The sequence below is a fragment of the Penicillium vulpinum genome (assembly GCF_028829585.1).
Source record: "Penicillium vulpinum strain IBT 29486 chromosome Unknown utg000001l_segment0_segment0, whole genome shotgun sequence".
Lineage (NCBI taxonomy): Eukaryota > Fungi > Ascomycota > Eurotiomycetes > Eurotiales > Aspergillaceae > Penicillium > Penicillium vulpinum.
Genome location: NW_026643241.1, coordinates 8,239,538 through 8,253,569, shown reverse-complemented (window position 1 = coordinate 8,253,569; position 14,032 = coordinate 8,239,538). Strand labels below are relative to the sequence as shown.

Below are 14,032 nucleotides of genomic sequence, written 5' to 3'. Positions count from 1 at the left end.
CCGGTCGTAAGAGGAACTGTGAAGTTTGAAGTAAGAGAAGAAATTCCTCTTCATCGGCTTCCGCTCCAACTTTTTTTCTTTCTGCCGCATGTGGCGCAGCCCCGCCCAGACCTGGATCACACCGCTTTCGGTCGCGGAGCTTGCGCCACACCTGTGTGTCCAACAAAGCTGCCCTTGAAACAAGGTCATTTTTACGAGGAAATGCCAATATCGCGATATCGTAGTTCATCTATGGTCCACGATGTCAATGAGTGGTCAGGGCTCGGGTGGTGAGGGTCAATCCGGGACGCAATCAAGATCTGATCAGGATGTCCTTCAGCCTCAAGAAGTGAATCGGGAAGCCGAGGGGCTACATGAGCCGTATGTCTTGGACAATCCATCTTTTGTTATGGTACTAACCAGCTTCTTCCTTTAGGATCTCCTTCAAGCGAAAACAAAAACAACGATCACGGTTCTTCAGTCTGTCTAGCCTTCTCTCCCCTCCCGCTGGCGGATCGGATACTGGCTTTGGCTCTCCGGCGCCGCAAGGTGGTCAGAACGGCGATGCGTCGCCCCTTGACCCTTATGCACCGATAGGATTCAACGGCGGTGCGGAAGCAACAAAAGATGGCGCACCATTAGACTGGTATGTGGAAGGCCCAGGACGACGTGTGGGCTATGACGACTTCACCGCTATCGATTGGATCTACGAGTATACGAAGGAGCGGCAAAGGAAACGGCTTCTTTACGCTAGTGGACAGGGACTATTGGGTCATGCTCGCCGACTTCTTGATGCAAGCAATGTCTGGTTGGTGTTGGTTGCGACAGGCATTGCTGTAGGAATAATCGCTGCTTCAATCGACATTGCAACAAATTGGCTGGGTGATCTGAAGTCCGGGTATTGCAAAAATGGAAGCGGAGGTGGCAAGTTCTATCTTAACAAGACCTTTTGCTGCTGGGGTCTCGATGGTAAGCTGATGGCGCCAAGCCTCTACAAGTCTCACTGCTGAATCGGAATTTGGTATAGATCACTCCAAGTGTCTGGACTGGACACCTTGGGGGAATGCATTAAGAGCGAACTCCAGTGCAGGAAAATATACGGTTGGATACATATTCTATGTTGTATTTTCGGTAATGATATCTCAGTGTCTTGCTTTTAAAGCTATATTGACAATCCCTAGGTTTTCTTTGCTGCATGTGCTTGCTTTCTAGTGCGAAATTATGCTGTTTATGCTCGACACAGTGGAATCCCCGAAATCAAAACGATCCTTGGTGGAACTGTCATCCGACATTTCATGGGGCCCTGGACGCTTGCCATTAAATCACTGGGCCTGGTAAGTCAAGCTTATTCTTATCAAAAAACATATTTGCTGACGATTTTCAGTGTCTTTCTGTTGCATCCGGTCTATGGCTAGGCAAAGAAGGACCGCTTGTGCATGTTGCATGCTGCTGCGCGAATATCCTAATGAAACCTTTCGAGGGCCTGAAAGGCAATGAAGGTACGTTACTGATTCTATATCTTTCTCCGCGCGCTCACTCATTTCACAGCACGCAAACGAGAGGTCCTTTCTGCGGCGGCCGCCGCAGGTATCTCAGTCGCATTCGGGGCACCTATCGGAGGTGTTCTTTTTAGTTTAGAGGTATGAGCTCTTACTAATCTGGTGCTATCTACGTTACTGATTTTTCCAGCAACTTTCATATTACTTCCCCGACAAGACAATGTGGCAAAGCTTTGTCTGTGCTATGGTCGCAGCTGTTACTTTGCAAGCCTTGAACCCATTCCGGACAGGTAAAATTGTGCTGTATCAAGTCACCTACACTCGAGGCTGGCACCGCTTCGAAATTATCCCATTCATTATTCTTGGCATACTCGGCGGTCTCTATGGAGCATTCCTCATCCGTCTGAATACGAGAGTTACCAAGTGGAGACGAGCTCGAACTTCCTCTCGGCCAATCATTGAAGTGGTTGTCGTGGCTCTCATTACAGCTTTGGTCAACTATCCAAATCACTTCATGCGGGCTCAGAATTCGGAGCTTGTTCAGTCCCTGTTCGCCGAGTGCAACAGTGTGACCTATGATCGATTTGGTCTCTGCGCAACAGGATCTGCCTCAGTCGGTGTGGCAATCTACCTAGTCATAGCTGCTTTACTGGCCTTTTTTTTGGCTTCCTTGACATTTGGGCTTGAGATTCCTGCGGGTATCATCCTTCCTTCGGTCGCTATCGGTGCTCTTTACGGGCGTGCTCTAGGCATCATAGTCCGCTTGTGGCAAGAATCTTATCCCAACGCATTTCTGTTTAGCAAATGCGAGCCAGACATTCCATGCGTCACACCTGGCTTGTATGCAATTATTGGGGCTGCCGCTGCTCTTGGCGGTGCTACTCGAATGACTTTGTCAATTGTCGTCATCATGTTTGAATTGACTGGCGCGTTGACTTATGTGATCCCGATCATGATTGCCGTGATGTTGTCCAAGTGGTGTGGTGACATCTTCGGAAAGCGAGGTATCTACGAGTCATGGATTCGACTAAATGAGTATCCTTTCCTCGACCATCGCGATGACACCACTCCACCAGACGTATCTGCCCACCGGGTCATGACAACCGTGGACGATATCAGCCTCATTACTGCCACTGGTCATACTATTGCATCGATCCGCAACCTCCTAGCTAACACTACATATCGCGGGTTTCCCATAGTTTCAGACACGTCTAGCCCCATCCTGCTAGGCTACATCACTCGCAATGAGCTCTCTTTTGCTCTAAAATGCTCAACCTCTCCTACCACCCGCAACCTCTCTGACGAGACACAGGTCTTCTTTTCGCATCAACCTTTTGCAGACCCTGTTGATACCCTTGATCTAAGGCCTTGGATGGACCAGACACCAATGACCTTGAACAGTAACATCACTTTCTTGATTGTTTTGCGAATGTTTCAACGTCTTGGCTTGCGTTATGTGTTGTTTGCCAACAAGGGCATTCTACAAGGACTACTGACCAAGAAAGATGTGTGGTCAGTGCTGAACGGCGTGGAGTTTCGCCGCGAAGAAGCTCTTCGAGATGAAGAATTCCGGGATTTCCAAAATCATAATGAGGCTGAAGAGGTTGGTTTGCTTGATGGGAATGATGCGTCCAGTCTTGGTAGTTCGTTAAGGCGGGATTCTCTTTGATGTTTGCTATCATGTTGCTATGTATATTCAGATTATGTTAAAATACCTACAGATTTCATTTAAATAAATGCCAGAGGATCTTGTTTACTTGTATTCCGTACATAAATTGAACTACTCTGTAGTAGGTTATTGAAATAAAATTGTGGCCAGACTAAACATAACCCCACCGCGTTTTTCAACCCCACATTTTCTGTCGCGTTTAAAACTGACCGCCCTGTAGTCCACCTATCATGTCTACGGCTTCCAATCTTCTTGTCCTTGACCAAGCTAAAAATTCAGAAGACAAAATGATGATCGACCCTTTTGAGGTGCGCATGCGCTTCACTACGCAGCTGCAGCATCTCAGTGCCGCTGTCACATCATCGCAGAAGGCTGCCCATTATGCGCTCAAGTACCGTGACCTCGATGAGGACCTTCACTCATGCATCCTGGAACAGCTCGAGCGGGTAGGAGTTACAATTTCCATTGCATTGATCCATTCTGACATTATGTGTGGTAGAACAATATGAACAATCGCGCGAACATCATGTACTTTATTGAACACCTCTGCGAAATGGCCATCAAGGAAAACTATCTCCCGTACGTGCGCATGATGCAGCGAGATATTCTGCGTGTGGTGGATTCGGTTGTTCCCCCCGATGGCACTGGTGCAGCCAATGTTAAGCACGTCCGCCACGTCCTGAACGGTCTCCAGGCGAAGGAAGTCCTCAGCGCCGAAACTGTGGCCGAGATCGACGCTGCTCTGAAAGACCGTGATTCCCACCCCTCCCATCTGGATCTTGAACAGGAGGAAGGCACCGAGGGGGGCAGCAAACCGAGGTCCGAGAAGCCCCAACTGCGCCTTGACAAGAAGCAGATCGAGCAACGCATTGAGGAGGATCGGGAGCGCAACAAGCGTCAGCGTGAGAGCATGTGGGCCATGACTGGCAGCGATATCGACGAATATAATCAGATGTGGGAAGAGCTCAGCCCCACTGGGGAGGATGACTTTATCAGGTCGCGTGAGGAGGCGCTCGAACGCGCCGAGTGTGTTCGCAAGCACGAGGAGTTCTATAAGAACTTATACGGCATCAAGAAGTAATAATTCAGTGGGCACATTGCTTGCTATGCTTTGCGTAATGATTTCCAGGGTTTTATTTACGGTCTAGGCGTTCAACTCGGGACTCTGCAGCGTTTTGGTCTTTTAATGGGGTCTATACACAGCGTGACATCACTTGCATCTGGTTGCACAATATTCAAGGGTCATGCCATATGACTGGATTTTCAACTTTTCCAACTCTCAATTTCCAATCTTGCCATGTTCATTTCGACTCACGTCAGTCCCTTCAGGAAGCGAAGGGATTGTTTTTGGCAGGAGCTCTATCCCAGCCGGGATGTCCAAGGCTATGCATAGAAAAGTCATCTGCACAGTTTATGCTTTTTACAACCTTCATATAGATCTAAAAAGAACATCCAAAAAGAACATCCAAAAACACATTGGAGTGTTCTCACATATGACTTCCCAAATATACTAAGTTGTCAATAGAGGGCGCATCAGCGGGCGAGTATTCTTGCTGTATAGTCAATATAGAGGGGTTATGTTTAATTGCATGTATATATATTGGATTTGGCTACTGTCGTTGTTTCTCAGACCGCCATATATTTCTGACATGATCCGATAAATACGTTGCTTGCTCCGATATTTGGCGCTAGCTGTTATTTTGCAAGACATAGATTTGGTTTTTAATAATAGACTAAGAGAACTTAATTAATATATTAGCAAAATAGACTCTACTTGCCCACCGAGTAAATGTGAAGTATACCGAGTAGATGAAGGGAATTGATAGCGGAGTTCCTTATCGTCTCCGCTCTCGGGAAATCCTGATCGCCGAGAGATTTTTTATTTTTGCTTCACCTCTTGACCAACACGAGGAACCGTTTCCCCCATTTGGGTTTATTACTTTATTTCCCAATTTTCTTGTCACTCTATGTTTGCTCACTTGGTTACTGCTGCCAAGGGTCTATTTACGCGACAGCCCGAAGAACAACAACCCCAACCCGCTGGCACCTCTGCCACCAATTCCAAGATGGTGACGGCTACCCGACGAGGAGATGTTGCATCCGAAAGTGCAAGTGGAAAGCGAAAGGCACACTCAGGAAGTGCTGGCAAGACCGAAGACCAGCAGACCAAGCGGAGAAGAAGAAGCGACCCGAAGGTTACTGGAAAAGATCAAGATGCTACAAAACATAACCCAGCAGAGAAATCCAGCGTAAATGGAGAGAAAGCACCTGCAGGGAAGAAGATTCGATTCGATAGCGAAGAACCTGAACCACTTGAAATACAGCCAGAAGAAATTTCGGAAACACCAACCCAGGATGACGACGACGAAGATGACAGTGACGATGATGCGCCAGAGACCATTGATAACTCTGCTCAACAATTGAAAATCAAGGAGCAGGCTAAGAAGCAAGAAGCAGCCAAGCAATTGTACGTGCGATTTCTTACTGCTAGGAAAGTCAATTTTGACTAATGCTTTTTTAACAGAGAAGAGCAACTGAAGAGAGAGAAGCGACGGAAACTCGATGAGCGTCGCAAGTTGCAAGCTAAATCCATTGTCAAGCCCAAGGAGGCCCCAACCGATGATATGCTTTCCGAAAGCACGGCTACTCTCCAAGGCACAACTACTCAAGATGCACGACGAGCCGCGCTTCCTGCTTTGCTTCCCGATGACATTTTGAACGCCGAGTTCGCCATTCGTCCTCCTACACCACCGGCTGAAGATCAATTTGCTATGCCGAAGAAGTCGAATAAGTTGCGATTCCTAGATAAACAGGACAAGCTTCCCAAGGATATCAACATTGGGGATGTCTCCATTCGGGTGCTGGATGCACCGTCCTCAAAGAAGTCATCAAAGCCTGCACTGGCCCCTAGAATTTCCAAGGCTGGACGGAATCTCAAGGGTAGCATGCTTCAGAGGACCCGTACCATAGCTCAGGCCAATGGGCTCCGACAGAAGGCAGGCGGTCCTTCTGGATTTGTTCGCCGGTGAAATCGAAAATTTTGCACGGCCGTCAAAAGCGATTCTTGGTCAGTGTCACATATCTTCAGACATAGCAGGAAGTTACATTTACAGCCTGCCAGTGTCAACGGGGGGCACGCTCACTTTCATCGACTGATGTTCCTTTCAGAGGTTTTCGATGCCCCATTGGTGCAAATAGAAAGTCGGTATCGACTGGGCGTGCAACCAACCCCGCGTCTACTGCAGCCATTTATGACCAATCATTGAAAAAAAAACAGATTTTTGTTCAAGTGTTAGGGTTGCATGGTGTTCGGCGGGAGTAGAACCTGGTCTGCAATTCAATTTTGGGGGAGTTATGTATATATCATTCAGTCAATTATGCCCAATAATGTCTGGCAATAAATTCATTCAAGAAACGAGGCCTATCATGATCTAAAGTAAGCCTATAAATATAGAGATATCGAAATATCTTGTCATGTGAAAATGATACAAAAACGCCAAGAACCGGACCCGGTCAGATTATTAAGGCGGACATGTGTGAAACCTTGGAAGCTTCTAAGGTTGCCAGCTTCCTCGACTTTTTTTTACCTCACTCTTTGCTTTTTCTAACTCCAATTCCCTTTGCCAATGGTGTTTGTCGTCTAACTCTACAAACTTCATTCCTTTCGCCATGGCGCCTGCCGCAGAGAATTCTCCTCTTCTGCCGCAACATCAGAACTCGGCCTCTAATACGTCACCACGGGCGAACCGGACGCCGCGATCGGTATCCTTCAATCCGCTCACACAAATCAGCACCTACGGCAGCACTGCTTCTACATCCGATCCTACATTCCAACCCTTGCAATCAGACTCACCTCCCGTGCAGAATGTCAACGCCCAGGGTGGCCAGCCGCGTCCCGGCAGTCAACCCATGCTCTCAGCATTGAATAGCAAGCTTCGTCGTCGCAATAGCCATGGGGCTCCCTTCACCCCCGTATCGAATCCATCACATGCGGCATCTAAGATTGGACCGCAGCGAACAACCAAAAAAGCGCAAAAACTAAAACTACTGCCTGACCCTGTGACGGAAGAGGAAGAAGGGTCTGACGGAGATTTCCCTCGGGATGTCTATTCACAAATCACTCGCATCAAGGACCCCGCCGCACGAAGCCATGCTGCACGATTGGGCAAAGCCGACCGCGATCGCATACCTCGAGTAACAGCTTACTGCACGGCCAATTCGTATCGACTCGAGGGTGTCATCAAGTTCCTCAAGTCACGGAGCAAGACTCGCGGAGCCAACCCCAAGCTGTACGATGAATGCGTCTACTCTCCTTTTGATTACCAGTACGAAGAAAAGCAGAACGCACGGTTATTTCCAGAACCAAGTGGCAATGGACACCATGAGAGGCGACCTAGTGAAAGAAGATACTCGGATAGTGCGGTGGAGGTTGAAGACAATAAGAAGACCAGAAGAGAGGACTTGATTGATCTACACGATGAGGGCACTCACTCAAATGATAACGAACAAGTAGTCGTCAAAGAGACTCCTGATATCGACATCACAATTCACACACCCGAGGTATTCCTCTTCGACTACGGAACGGTTGTAATATGGGGAATGACGCCTGCGCAAGAATCACGATTCTTGTCCGATATCTCCAAATTTGCGACCTCCATATTGAGTCCTGATGACACGCAGATCGAGAATTTTAATTTCTACTATGCACGCGAGTACCAAGCCAGGATCTACAACGACTTCATCTCTCTTCGTGATCCGCGCAATAATATGGTCAAGCTGGCGATCTCTCATGCTCTGGCGCAGTCGGTCAAGACATCGCTTTTCGAAGATCTTGTGTCAGAAACAATCACCGACACTGCGCCACTACCTGCCCAGATAGCGCAAACTGGTAGCGTCAATCTCACTCGTCGGCAAATCAATATGCAGATTGGAGAACTCTTTATTCTCCGCATCAATATTCACTTGCAGGGATCTGTCCTCGATAGCCCAGAACTTTTCTGGGCAGAGCCGCAGTTGGAGCCTGTTTACCAGGCTGTCCGAAGCTACCTGGAGATGGATCAGCGTGTTGGTCTGCTGACGGAACGATTGGATGTCATTGCAGATCTTCTTGCAGTCCTAAAGGACCAATTGACACACCGCCATGGCGAGTATCTCGAATGGATTGGTAAGTTTCCCTACACTTATGGTATCTAACAGCGACTCTCTAACAACTATCAGTCATCGTCTTGATCGCCGCAGAGATTCTCGTGGCTGCAATCAACATTGTTGTCGATCTCTACGCTGGAGTAGACTAGAGCGATAAAGGATGTGCTCATCACTCAGCCCATGCACGTCTCAACCAAACAGTTGTGCTGCGAATACAAGTCTTTCCTGATATCCCTGAATGTATTACTGGCATGTTCTTTTATGTGTCTTGTGATGCAATCCATTCCGATTCTACATCGACAATCACACAAGGAACACACAGCATGTCAGGGGCGAACACCCAACAGAACTCCCCTAATTACATCCAACCGCATAGGGATTCTGAATTCGCCCACAGAGTCTAATATCACTCTCTTGCTATCTGTACCATCTTTCCAAACTCGTTATGTCTTCACCTGTACATGACAGAAGACACTCATACCAGATAATTATATCCCATTCTTGTTTCTAATATGAGTTAGGTGGTTTTTTTTTTCACGGGAAAGAGGCGTTCTGTATATTCGAGATGGTGTCGATCAGATTTAAATGCCATTGTCTTTACCTTGCGGAATGACTCTGCAGGTGTTTTCTTTCGAATAAAACCAAGTATTCGTAGTCCGTATGTCCTATCACCCCAGGTTGTGGTAACTATGAAGCTTTTCAAATATCAAACAGATAGAAACCTACAGAAATTCACCTTTTCTACCATCATCGACTTTCTCTCTTTCCCTTACTCTACTTTGATACACTGCTTTGACTAATAGTAACTATAACAAAGTCTAAGAGTGATATTAAAAAGCTACAGGGAAGAACCGTTACTTCAACCATGCTTTTAGCATAAGATTTCTCAGCTGAATTTCATATCAGAGATAAACGCCAGGAGACCATAGAGTAGCAGAAAAGCTCAATCAAGGCCCACCAAAAATAACAACAAGATAAAAACCTAGAAGCAAAATAGACCAGCACCGCATCCGAACCCGATGCATAAAACCCTCAAAAGAAACGAACAGAACAGAACAGCAGAGAGTCCCAGTCATGACATCTGCAAAGCCTAAAAAGAAAGAATAGAGACGACAAAATATAACTCAGTCACTAGGACTGCTCAACCTTAGCCTCCTTAAACTCCTCCTTATCCATATCCATCGGCGTAGTCCCAGATTCAGGACCAGCCTCCGCAGCGGCCGGAGTATGGTCAGCGGACCCATTACCCGTCTGCACACGGAAGGAGTGAGTAAGAGACTCCTGTGTTGGAGCTGGCGCGAGACGGGGCAGGGCTACACCAGCCGAATCTGCCGGTTCGGGATGTCCATCATGAGCGGGGATATCATCATCCTGGCCATCGATGCCGGCGGCGTTGGACTTGCGGGAGCGCTTAACGCGTAGGGGACGTTCCTCGGGCTATACAACATAGAAAAACAAAACATGTCAGCTCGGATCGGACGAATGGACAAATCGAGAGGGAAGGGAGTAGAGTATAAGCTAGGCAATTGGAGGTGTGGACAAGATGGTGATTTACGCAGATTAACATACCGTGCGCGGCTGCTCATCGGAGCTACCCTCGGTATCGTCTTCCAAAAGCACGCCTGCTCCACCCTGTGCAGGATTCATCATGGCCGCGGCACGGGCACGCAGTTCTGGGTTTGCGGCGCCAGCCTTTGCCTCGTCGGCCATGCCAGTGACCTTTGTCAGACGCTCGAGAAGCATGCAGGTTTCCAGGCGCATTTTCTGGATGTATTGGGAGCCGCGGCGATTGCGGGTGCGCATAATTTCATTCTCAGCTTCGACTTCTGCGAGACGCTTCTTCAGCGCTATACACTTGCGCTTGTAGGCAATCTCCACGCTGGGGGGATTAGCTGGTGGGATGGAGGGGGGTTGGCGGGAAGCTTCCATTTTGGTGATGAAAGGGGAGATCAGTTGCGTGCGGAGGAACTGGGTTGTGAATACAGCAGTATTTAATTTGGGATCCTTGGTCGGAGCTGACTGAAAGCACGACGTGAAGGCGAAGGGGGTGGTGTGAAATATAGAAAGAAAGAAGAAGAAGCAGCAGCAAAGGATCGGATGGCAAGCAGCGGGATATTGTATATTTATCCTTGACTATTCGCCGATTAGTCGTTTGATGATACGCGTGAATCGATTGACTGAAATGGTGAGGCTATTGAGTACGTGCCAGACGTCGCCGGCAACAATGCGATGATCTCCAACATTATTCTGCCCCGATATCAAAGGCGGTCTACGTAATATTGTTCAACAAATATTTATCCATTCAACTCCCTATACTATATACAATTGCTCTAGAAAAACAAGACATCCCCAATAGCCATGGCTACTTAGTGCCCGCCAGTGGTGGGAAGACCGAGGAACACCTTGAAAGAGTCATAACTGAAGAAAGTTAGCGTCGCTGTACACACAAGCCGGACGGAGCAGACACTTACATGAGCCATTGGAAACCGGTCAAAGTGCCCAGCATCACAATACGGACAGGCAGACCATTCCATAGACCAGAGAAGCCAATGTTCCCGTAAATCCGGGAAACAGCCGTTATCGCACCTTCGCCGGCTACAAATGGGCGGTTAGCATACATCACAAGGCTGCAGCCAAAAACAAATATGAACTCACCTTTGCGATCAGCATTCAATTTGCTGACCATAACATCTGCCGGATGGCTAACAATGGCACAGAAGATTCCAGCAATATAGCCACCCAAGAAGCTAACACCAGTCTGTGTCAATTGGCCATACTCCTCCTTGGGTCTGCCCATAGTGCGGTAGATGAGCTTGACTGTCTCCTCGAACGTGGCAAACTTCGTCATGGTATAAGGGATCTGCCGTGCCCACAAAGGGTACAGTCCCTTATACAAACCTCCAAAGCCCTCCTTGGCGACGATCTTCCCCCAGCCCTCACGCATAGTGGAAGCATATGGTGGCAGCGTGGTCTGCATGCGAACCTTGATAGCCTCCATGGGGCACAGGGCCATATCAGCAAAGAACTCAGCGGAGGCACTAGCACCGAGGAAGACCAATGTACGGTTTGAATCTGGGAACATCTGGTTTCCGTACAAGTGCTTGAAGTACTCGTACAGACCGTACTTTCCAGCACCCTGGAAGGAGTAGCCCAGGAAAGTGGGGGACCAGCCAAAGAAGACGCCGCGCAGGCCTTCTTTGGAGAATATTGTTCGCCATGCTTGGATGTTGGAGCTGTAGATCTTTGGATCAACCTGGCGACGGCATTTCACAAGGTCGAGCGGTGTGACGGCTGTGTGGGTTGGTCCTATATGGAATTGGGTGTCAATTGAGTAGATTAATTGTATATTAGAAGCTGTTACATACCACAAGCTGGAGTCATATTGTTAGTGCGTGCCTTGTGAGATTGGCATCTTGGACATACCGATGATACCACCGAAACTACAGCTGACGAAGTACTTGAGGGAGTTGGGCTCAATCTTCCCAAGAGGAAGCCTGCGTTCTTGCGTGGCCATGATGTATATTCAAAATGTAAATATCTAGAAGAGGGGAGAGTTGCAACGTCAACAAGATCAATAGAAAAGAAAAGTTGTACCTTGGAAGAGTGGAAGAACTATGTCATCAGTGATCTGCCTGCCCAGGTGGCTTATCTCCGCACGTCCCGAACCTTTCCAAGGTTGGTATTTCAAGCTTTTCTATCTTCCTATGCTACATACACTGTCTCTACACTATCTATATTGTCTACATTATCCATATATACTGTTGATTTATTTATTTACTTTAATATACATTCTCTGGATATTCTTTTATTCTTGCAAATCAACTACTTAAATTGTTCACTATGTATATCTCATATCAATGACGTCAATGATACCCGACCAGCCCGAGCTGTATACAAAGTACAAAGCCGAACTAGCCGAAGTCCCCCTGCATAAATACATAAATAGTACTATGTACATAGATAATTTTAATGCAGTCAAGCAAACTAGAATAGACACGAAGAGAAAGAAGAATGCATCTGTGGCTTTCGTTCCATATAACTGGACATATCCCTGATCAATGACACCAAATATATATCTGGAGTATCTTAATAGGCATATCTGATCTGGCCTTGAGGGAATCGTCGGTTCAGCCACCCATAGTACAGTCTTAAAGCAACACATACGACCGAAGCAAGCAGCAGGAGCCCTGCATTAGTCCAATGGCCAGTAGGAAAGCCTTTCTTGGCTTGATCAGATTTGTAAATCCAGACACCTACTATTTGGCCAGGTGCCCCAAAGGAAATGTTCATCGCAATGGCCAAACCAATCCCAGCGGTTGAGCGGAGATTGGAAGACAGCCAGCCCAAGAGGGGAGGAATACATGAGAATGCCCCCGAGGTAGCGACAATCAAGCATCCGTAGCGGTGCTGGTGATCTCACGTTAGCATCTGTTCGTTCCTGTATATAATGTTGCATGTTGTGTATTAGACTAGAAGAGCGCTTACCGCATAAGCGTCTGGAGGAAGAACAGCAGAAGCTAGGAAGCCGATCGCTCCAATTAATGAGAAAACAGCAGAATGCAGACCGCGGCTATATCTTTGGATTAGCGACGCCGACTGACTGTGGATTTGGGGAAACAAACGCATTGAAGTAGTCTGCAGACCAGGAGACCGCAAGAGTTACTACGTATGCAGCGGCATATGGAGGAATCGTCATCAACTGAGACTGTAGATTTTCATAACCCAGGCCGGCGGTGATAGTTGGTGTGAGAAGAGACAGACTAGAAAATGGTACGGATATAGCAAAGTACACCTGAAAGATATCAGTTAACGTCAACGTACGAATACAACTATTTCGCCTAAGGAATTTTGCACATACCAGGTAGTGGGCATAAAGTCTCCATTCTGTCAACACTGCCTTGGCCTCAATCCAAGTCATTGCTTTAGCCATACCCTGGCCTCCTTCCACAGCGAGTCGCTGTTTTGCCAGTGCCTTGTCCTCAGAGTTCAAGAAACGACAAGTCTCTGGGTAATCTGGGAGAAAGAACCAAACAAAAATTGCAGATGCGCATGAAGGGGCCCCTTCAATAATGAAGAGCCACCTCCAGGCCGAAAGACCTTGTGCGCCATTCATATGCCCGGTTCCATATGCAATGGCTCCTCCAAATGCACCAGCCAAGGTGGCAGAAGCCAAAATAAAAGCAACCCTCAATGATCGCTCTGATACTTTATACCAGAATGTGAGATAAAAGACCAATCCAGGGAATAGGCCAGCTTCAAGCACCCCGAGGAGAAAACGAATTCCTGCGACTTGTGCATATAAGGGTAGAATTCGAAGATCTTGCTTGCGAATGAGAGATTTTTCTTGTTCCAAGTTGACCTCGATCTCCCCTAAAGGGCTTTCCTTCTACCATCGTGATTAGTTAGATGTTAACATCAAGGGGAAAGGATGTGCTGCATACATTCCCCACCTCCACATCTTCTACCATATCTGTTCGACTGTTGTGGCTCTCTTCTTGCATCGTTTTGTATGAATGAGAAATTTAAAGTAAATATGAAGTGCAGGAGGCAGGAATCTGGGGTAGCTAAAAAATCCGGGGAAAGAAAAGTTCGAAAATATAGTTCTTCTATAGTTCAATTCGGAGTAGGAGGCCGTCTCCGATGGCTAAACAGCAGCAGACGCCTCAGGCGCCGCCCTCCTCCATAAAGTGTTGGGGGCAGTCGGATATATTCCCGTCGGGTCTTCGTCTCCGCGATGAAC

At 47.5% G+C, this 14,032-nt stretch overlaps 7 protein-coding genes across 7 annotated transcripts; 4 read left to right on the top strand and 3 right to left on the bottom strand.

The window, feature by feature from the left end:
• Positions 1-241: 241 nt before the first annotated feature.
• On the top strand, positions 242-3,147 carry N7479_002959 (chloride channel protein; the record flags this gene model as incomplete). Its single annotated transcript, XM_057250656.1, has 6 exons — positions 242-360; positions 416-948; positions 1,192-1,313; positions 1,364-1,478; positions 1,528-1,619; positions 1,669-3,147. The coding sequence occupies 6 exons, from the start codon at positions 242-244 to the stop codon at positions 3,145-3,147; spliced, it is 2,460 nt and encodes an 819-aa protein (XP_057115088.1).
• Positions 3,148-3,434: 287 nt separating this feature from the next.
• Positions 3,435-4,228, top strand: N7479_002958 (CTD kinase subunit gamma; the record flags this gene model as incomplete). The annotated part of the gene is made up of 2 exons (XM_057250655.1): positions 3,435-3,593; positions 3,647-4,228. The coding sequence occupies 2 exons, from the start codon at positions 3,435-3,437 to the stop codon at positions 4,226-4,228; spliced, it is 741 nt and encodes a 246-aa protein (XP_057115087.1).
• An 886-nt stretch (positions 4,229-5,114) lies between these two features.
• N7479_002957 (uncharacterized protein) lies at positions 5,115-6,176 on the top strand (the record flags this gene model as incomplete). Its single annotated transcript, XM_057250654.1, has 2 exons — positions 5,115-5,614; positions 5,672-6,176. 2 exons carry the CDS (start codon positions 5,115-5,117, stop codon positions 6,174-6,176), a joined length of 1,005 nt encoding a protein of 334 aa, XP_057115086.1.
• A 640-nt stretch (positions 6,177-6,816) lies between these two features.
• Positions 6,817-8,441, top strand: N7479_002956 (YagE family protein; the record flags this gene model as incomplete). The annotated part of the gene is made up of 2 exons (XM_057250653.1): positions 6,817-8,311; positions 8,365-8,441. The coding sequence occupies 2 exons, from the start codon at positions 6,817-6,819 to the stop codon at positions 8,439-8,441; spliced, it is 1,572 nt and encodes a 523-aa protein (XP_057115085.1).
• Positions 8,442-9,423: 982 nt separating this feature from the next.
• N7479_002955 (uncharacterized protein) lies at positions 9,424-10,221 on the bottom strand (the record flags this gene model as incomplete). Its single annotated transcript, XM_057250652.1, has 2 exons — positions 9,424-9,729; positions 9,862-10,221. The coding sequence occupies 2 exons, from the start codon at positions 10,219-10,221 to the stop codon at positions 9,424-9,426; spliced, it is 666 nt and encodes a 221-aa protein (XP_057115084.1).
• A 437-nt stretch (positions 10,222-10,658) lies between these two features.
• On the bottom strand, positions 10,659-11,806 carry N7479_002954 (putative mitochondrial phosphate transporter Pic2; the record flags this gene model as incomplete). The annotated part of the gene is made up of 5 exons (XM_057250651.1): positions 10,659-10,710; positions 10,764-10,887; positions 10,948-11,598; positions 11,658-11,663; positions 11,716-11,806. The coding sequence occupies 5 exons, from the start codon at positions 11,804-11,806 to the stop codon at positions 10,659-10,661; spliced, it is 924 nt and encodes a 307-aa protein (XP_057115083.1).
• Positions 11,807-12,378: 572 nt separating this feature from the next.
• On the bottom strand, positions 12,379-13,793 carry N7479_002953 (uncharacterized protein; the record flags this gene model as incomplete). The annotated part of the gene is made up of 5 exons (XM_057250650.1): positions 12,379-12,699; positions 12,778-12,862; positions 12,915-13,084; positions 13,151-13,678; positions 13,734-13,793. The coding sequence occupies 5 exons, from the start codon at positions 13,791-13,793 to the stop codon at positions 12,379-12,381; spliced, it is 1,164 nt and encodes a 387-aa protein (XP_057115082.1).
• Positions 13,794-14,032: the final 239 nt, after the last annotated feature.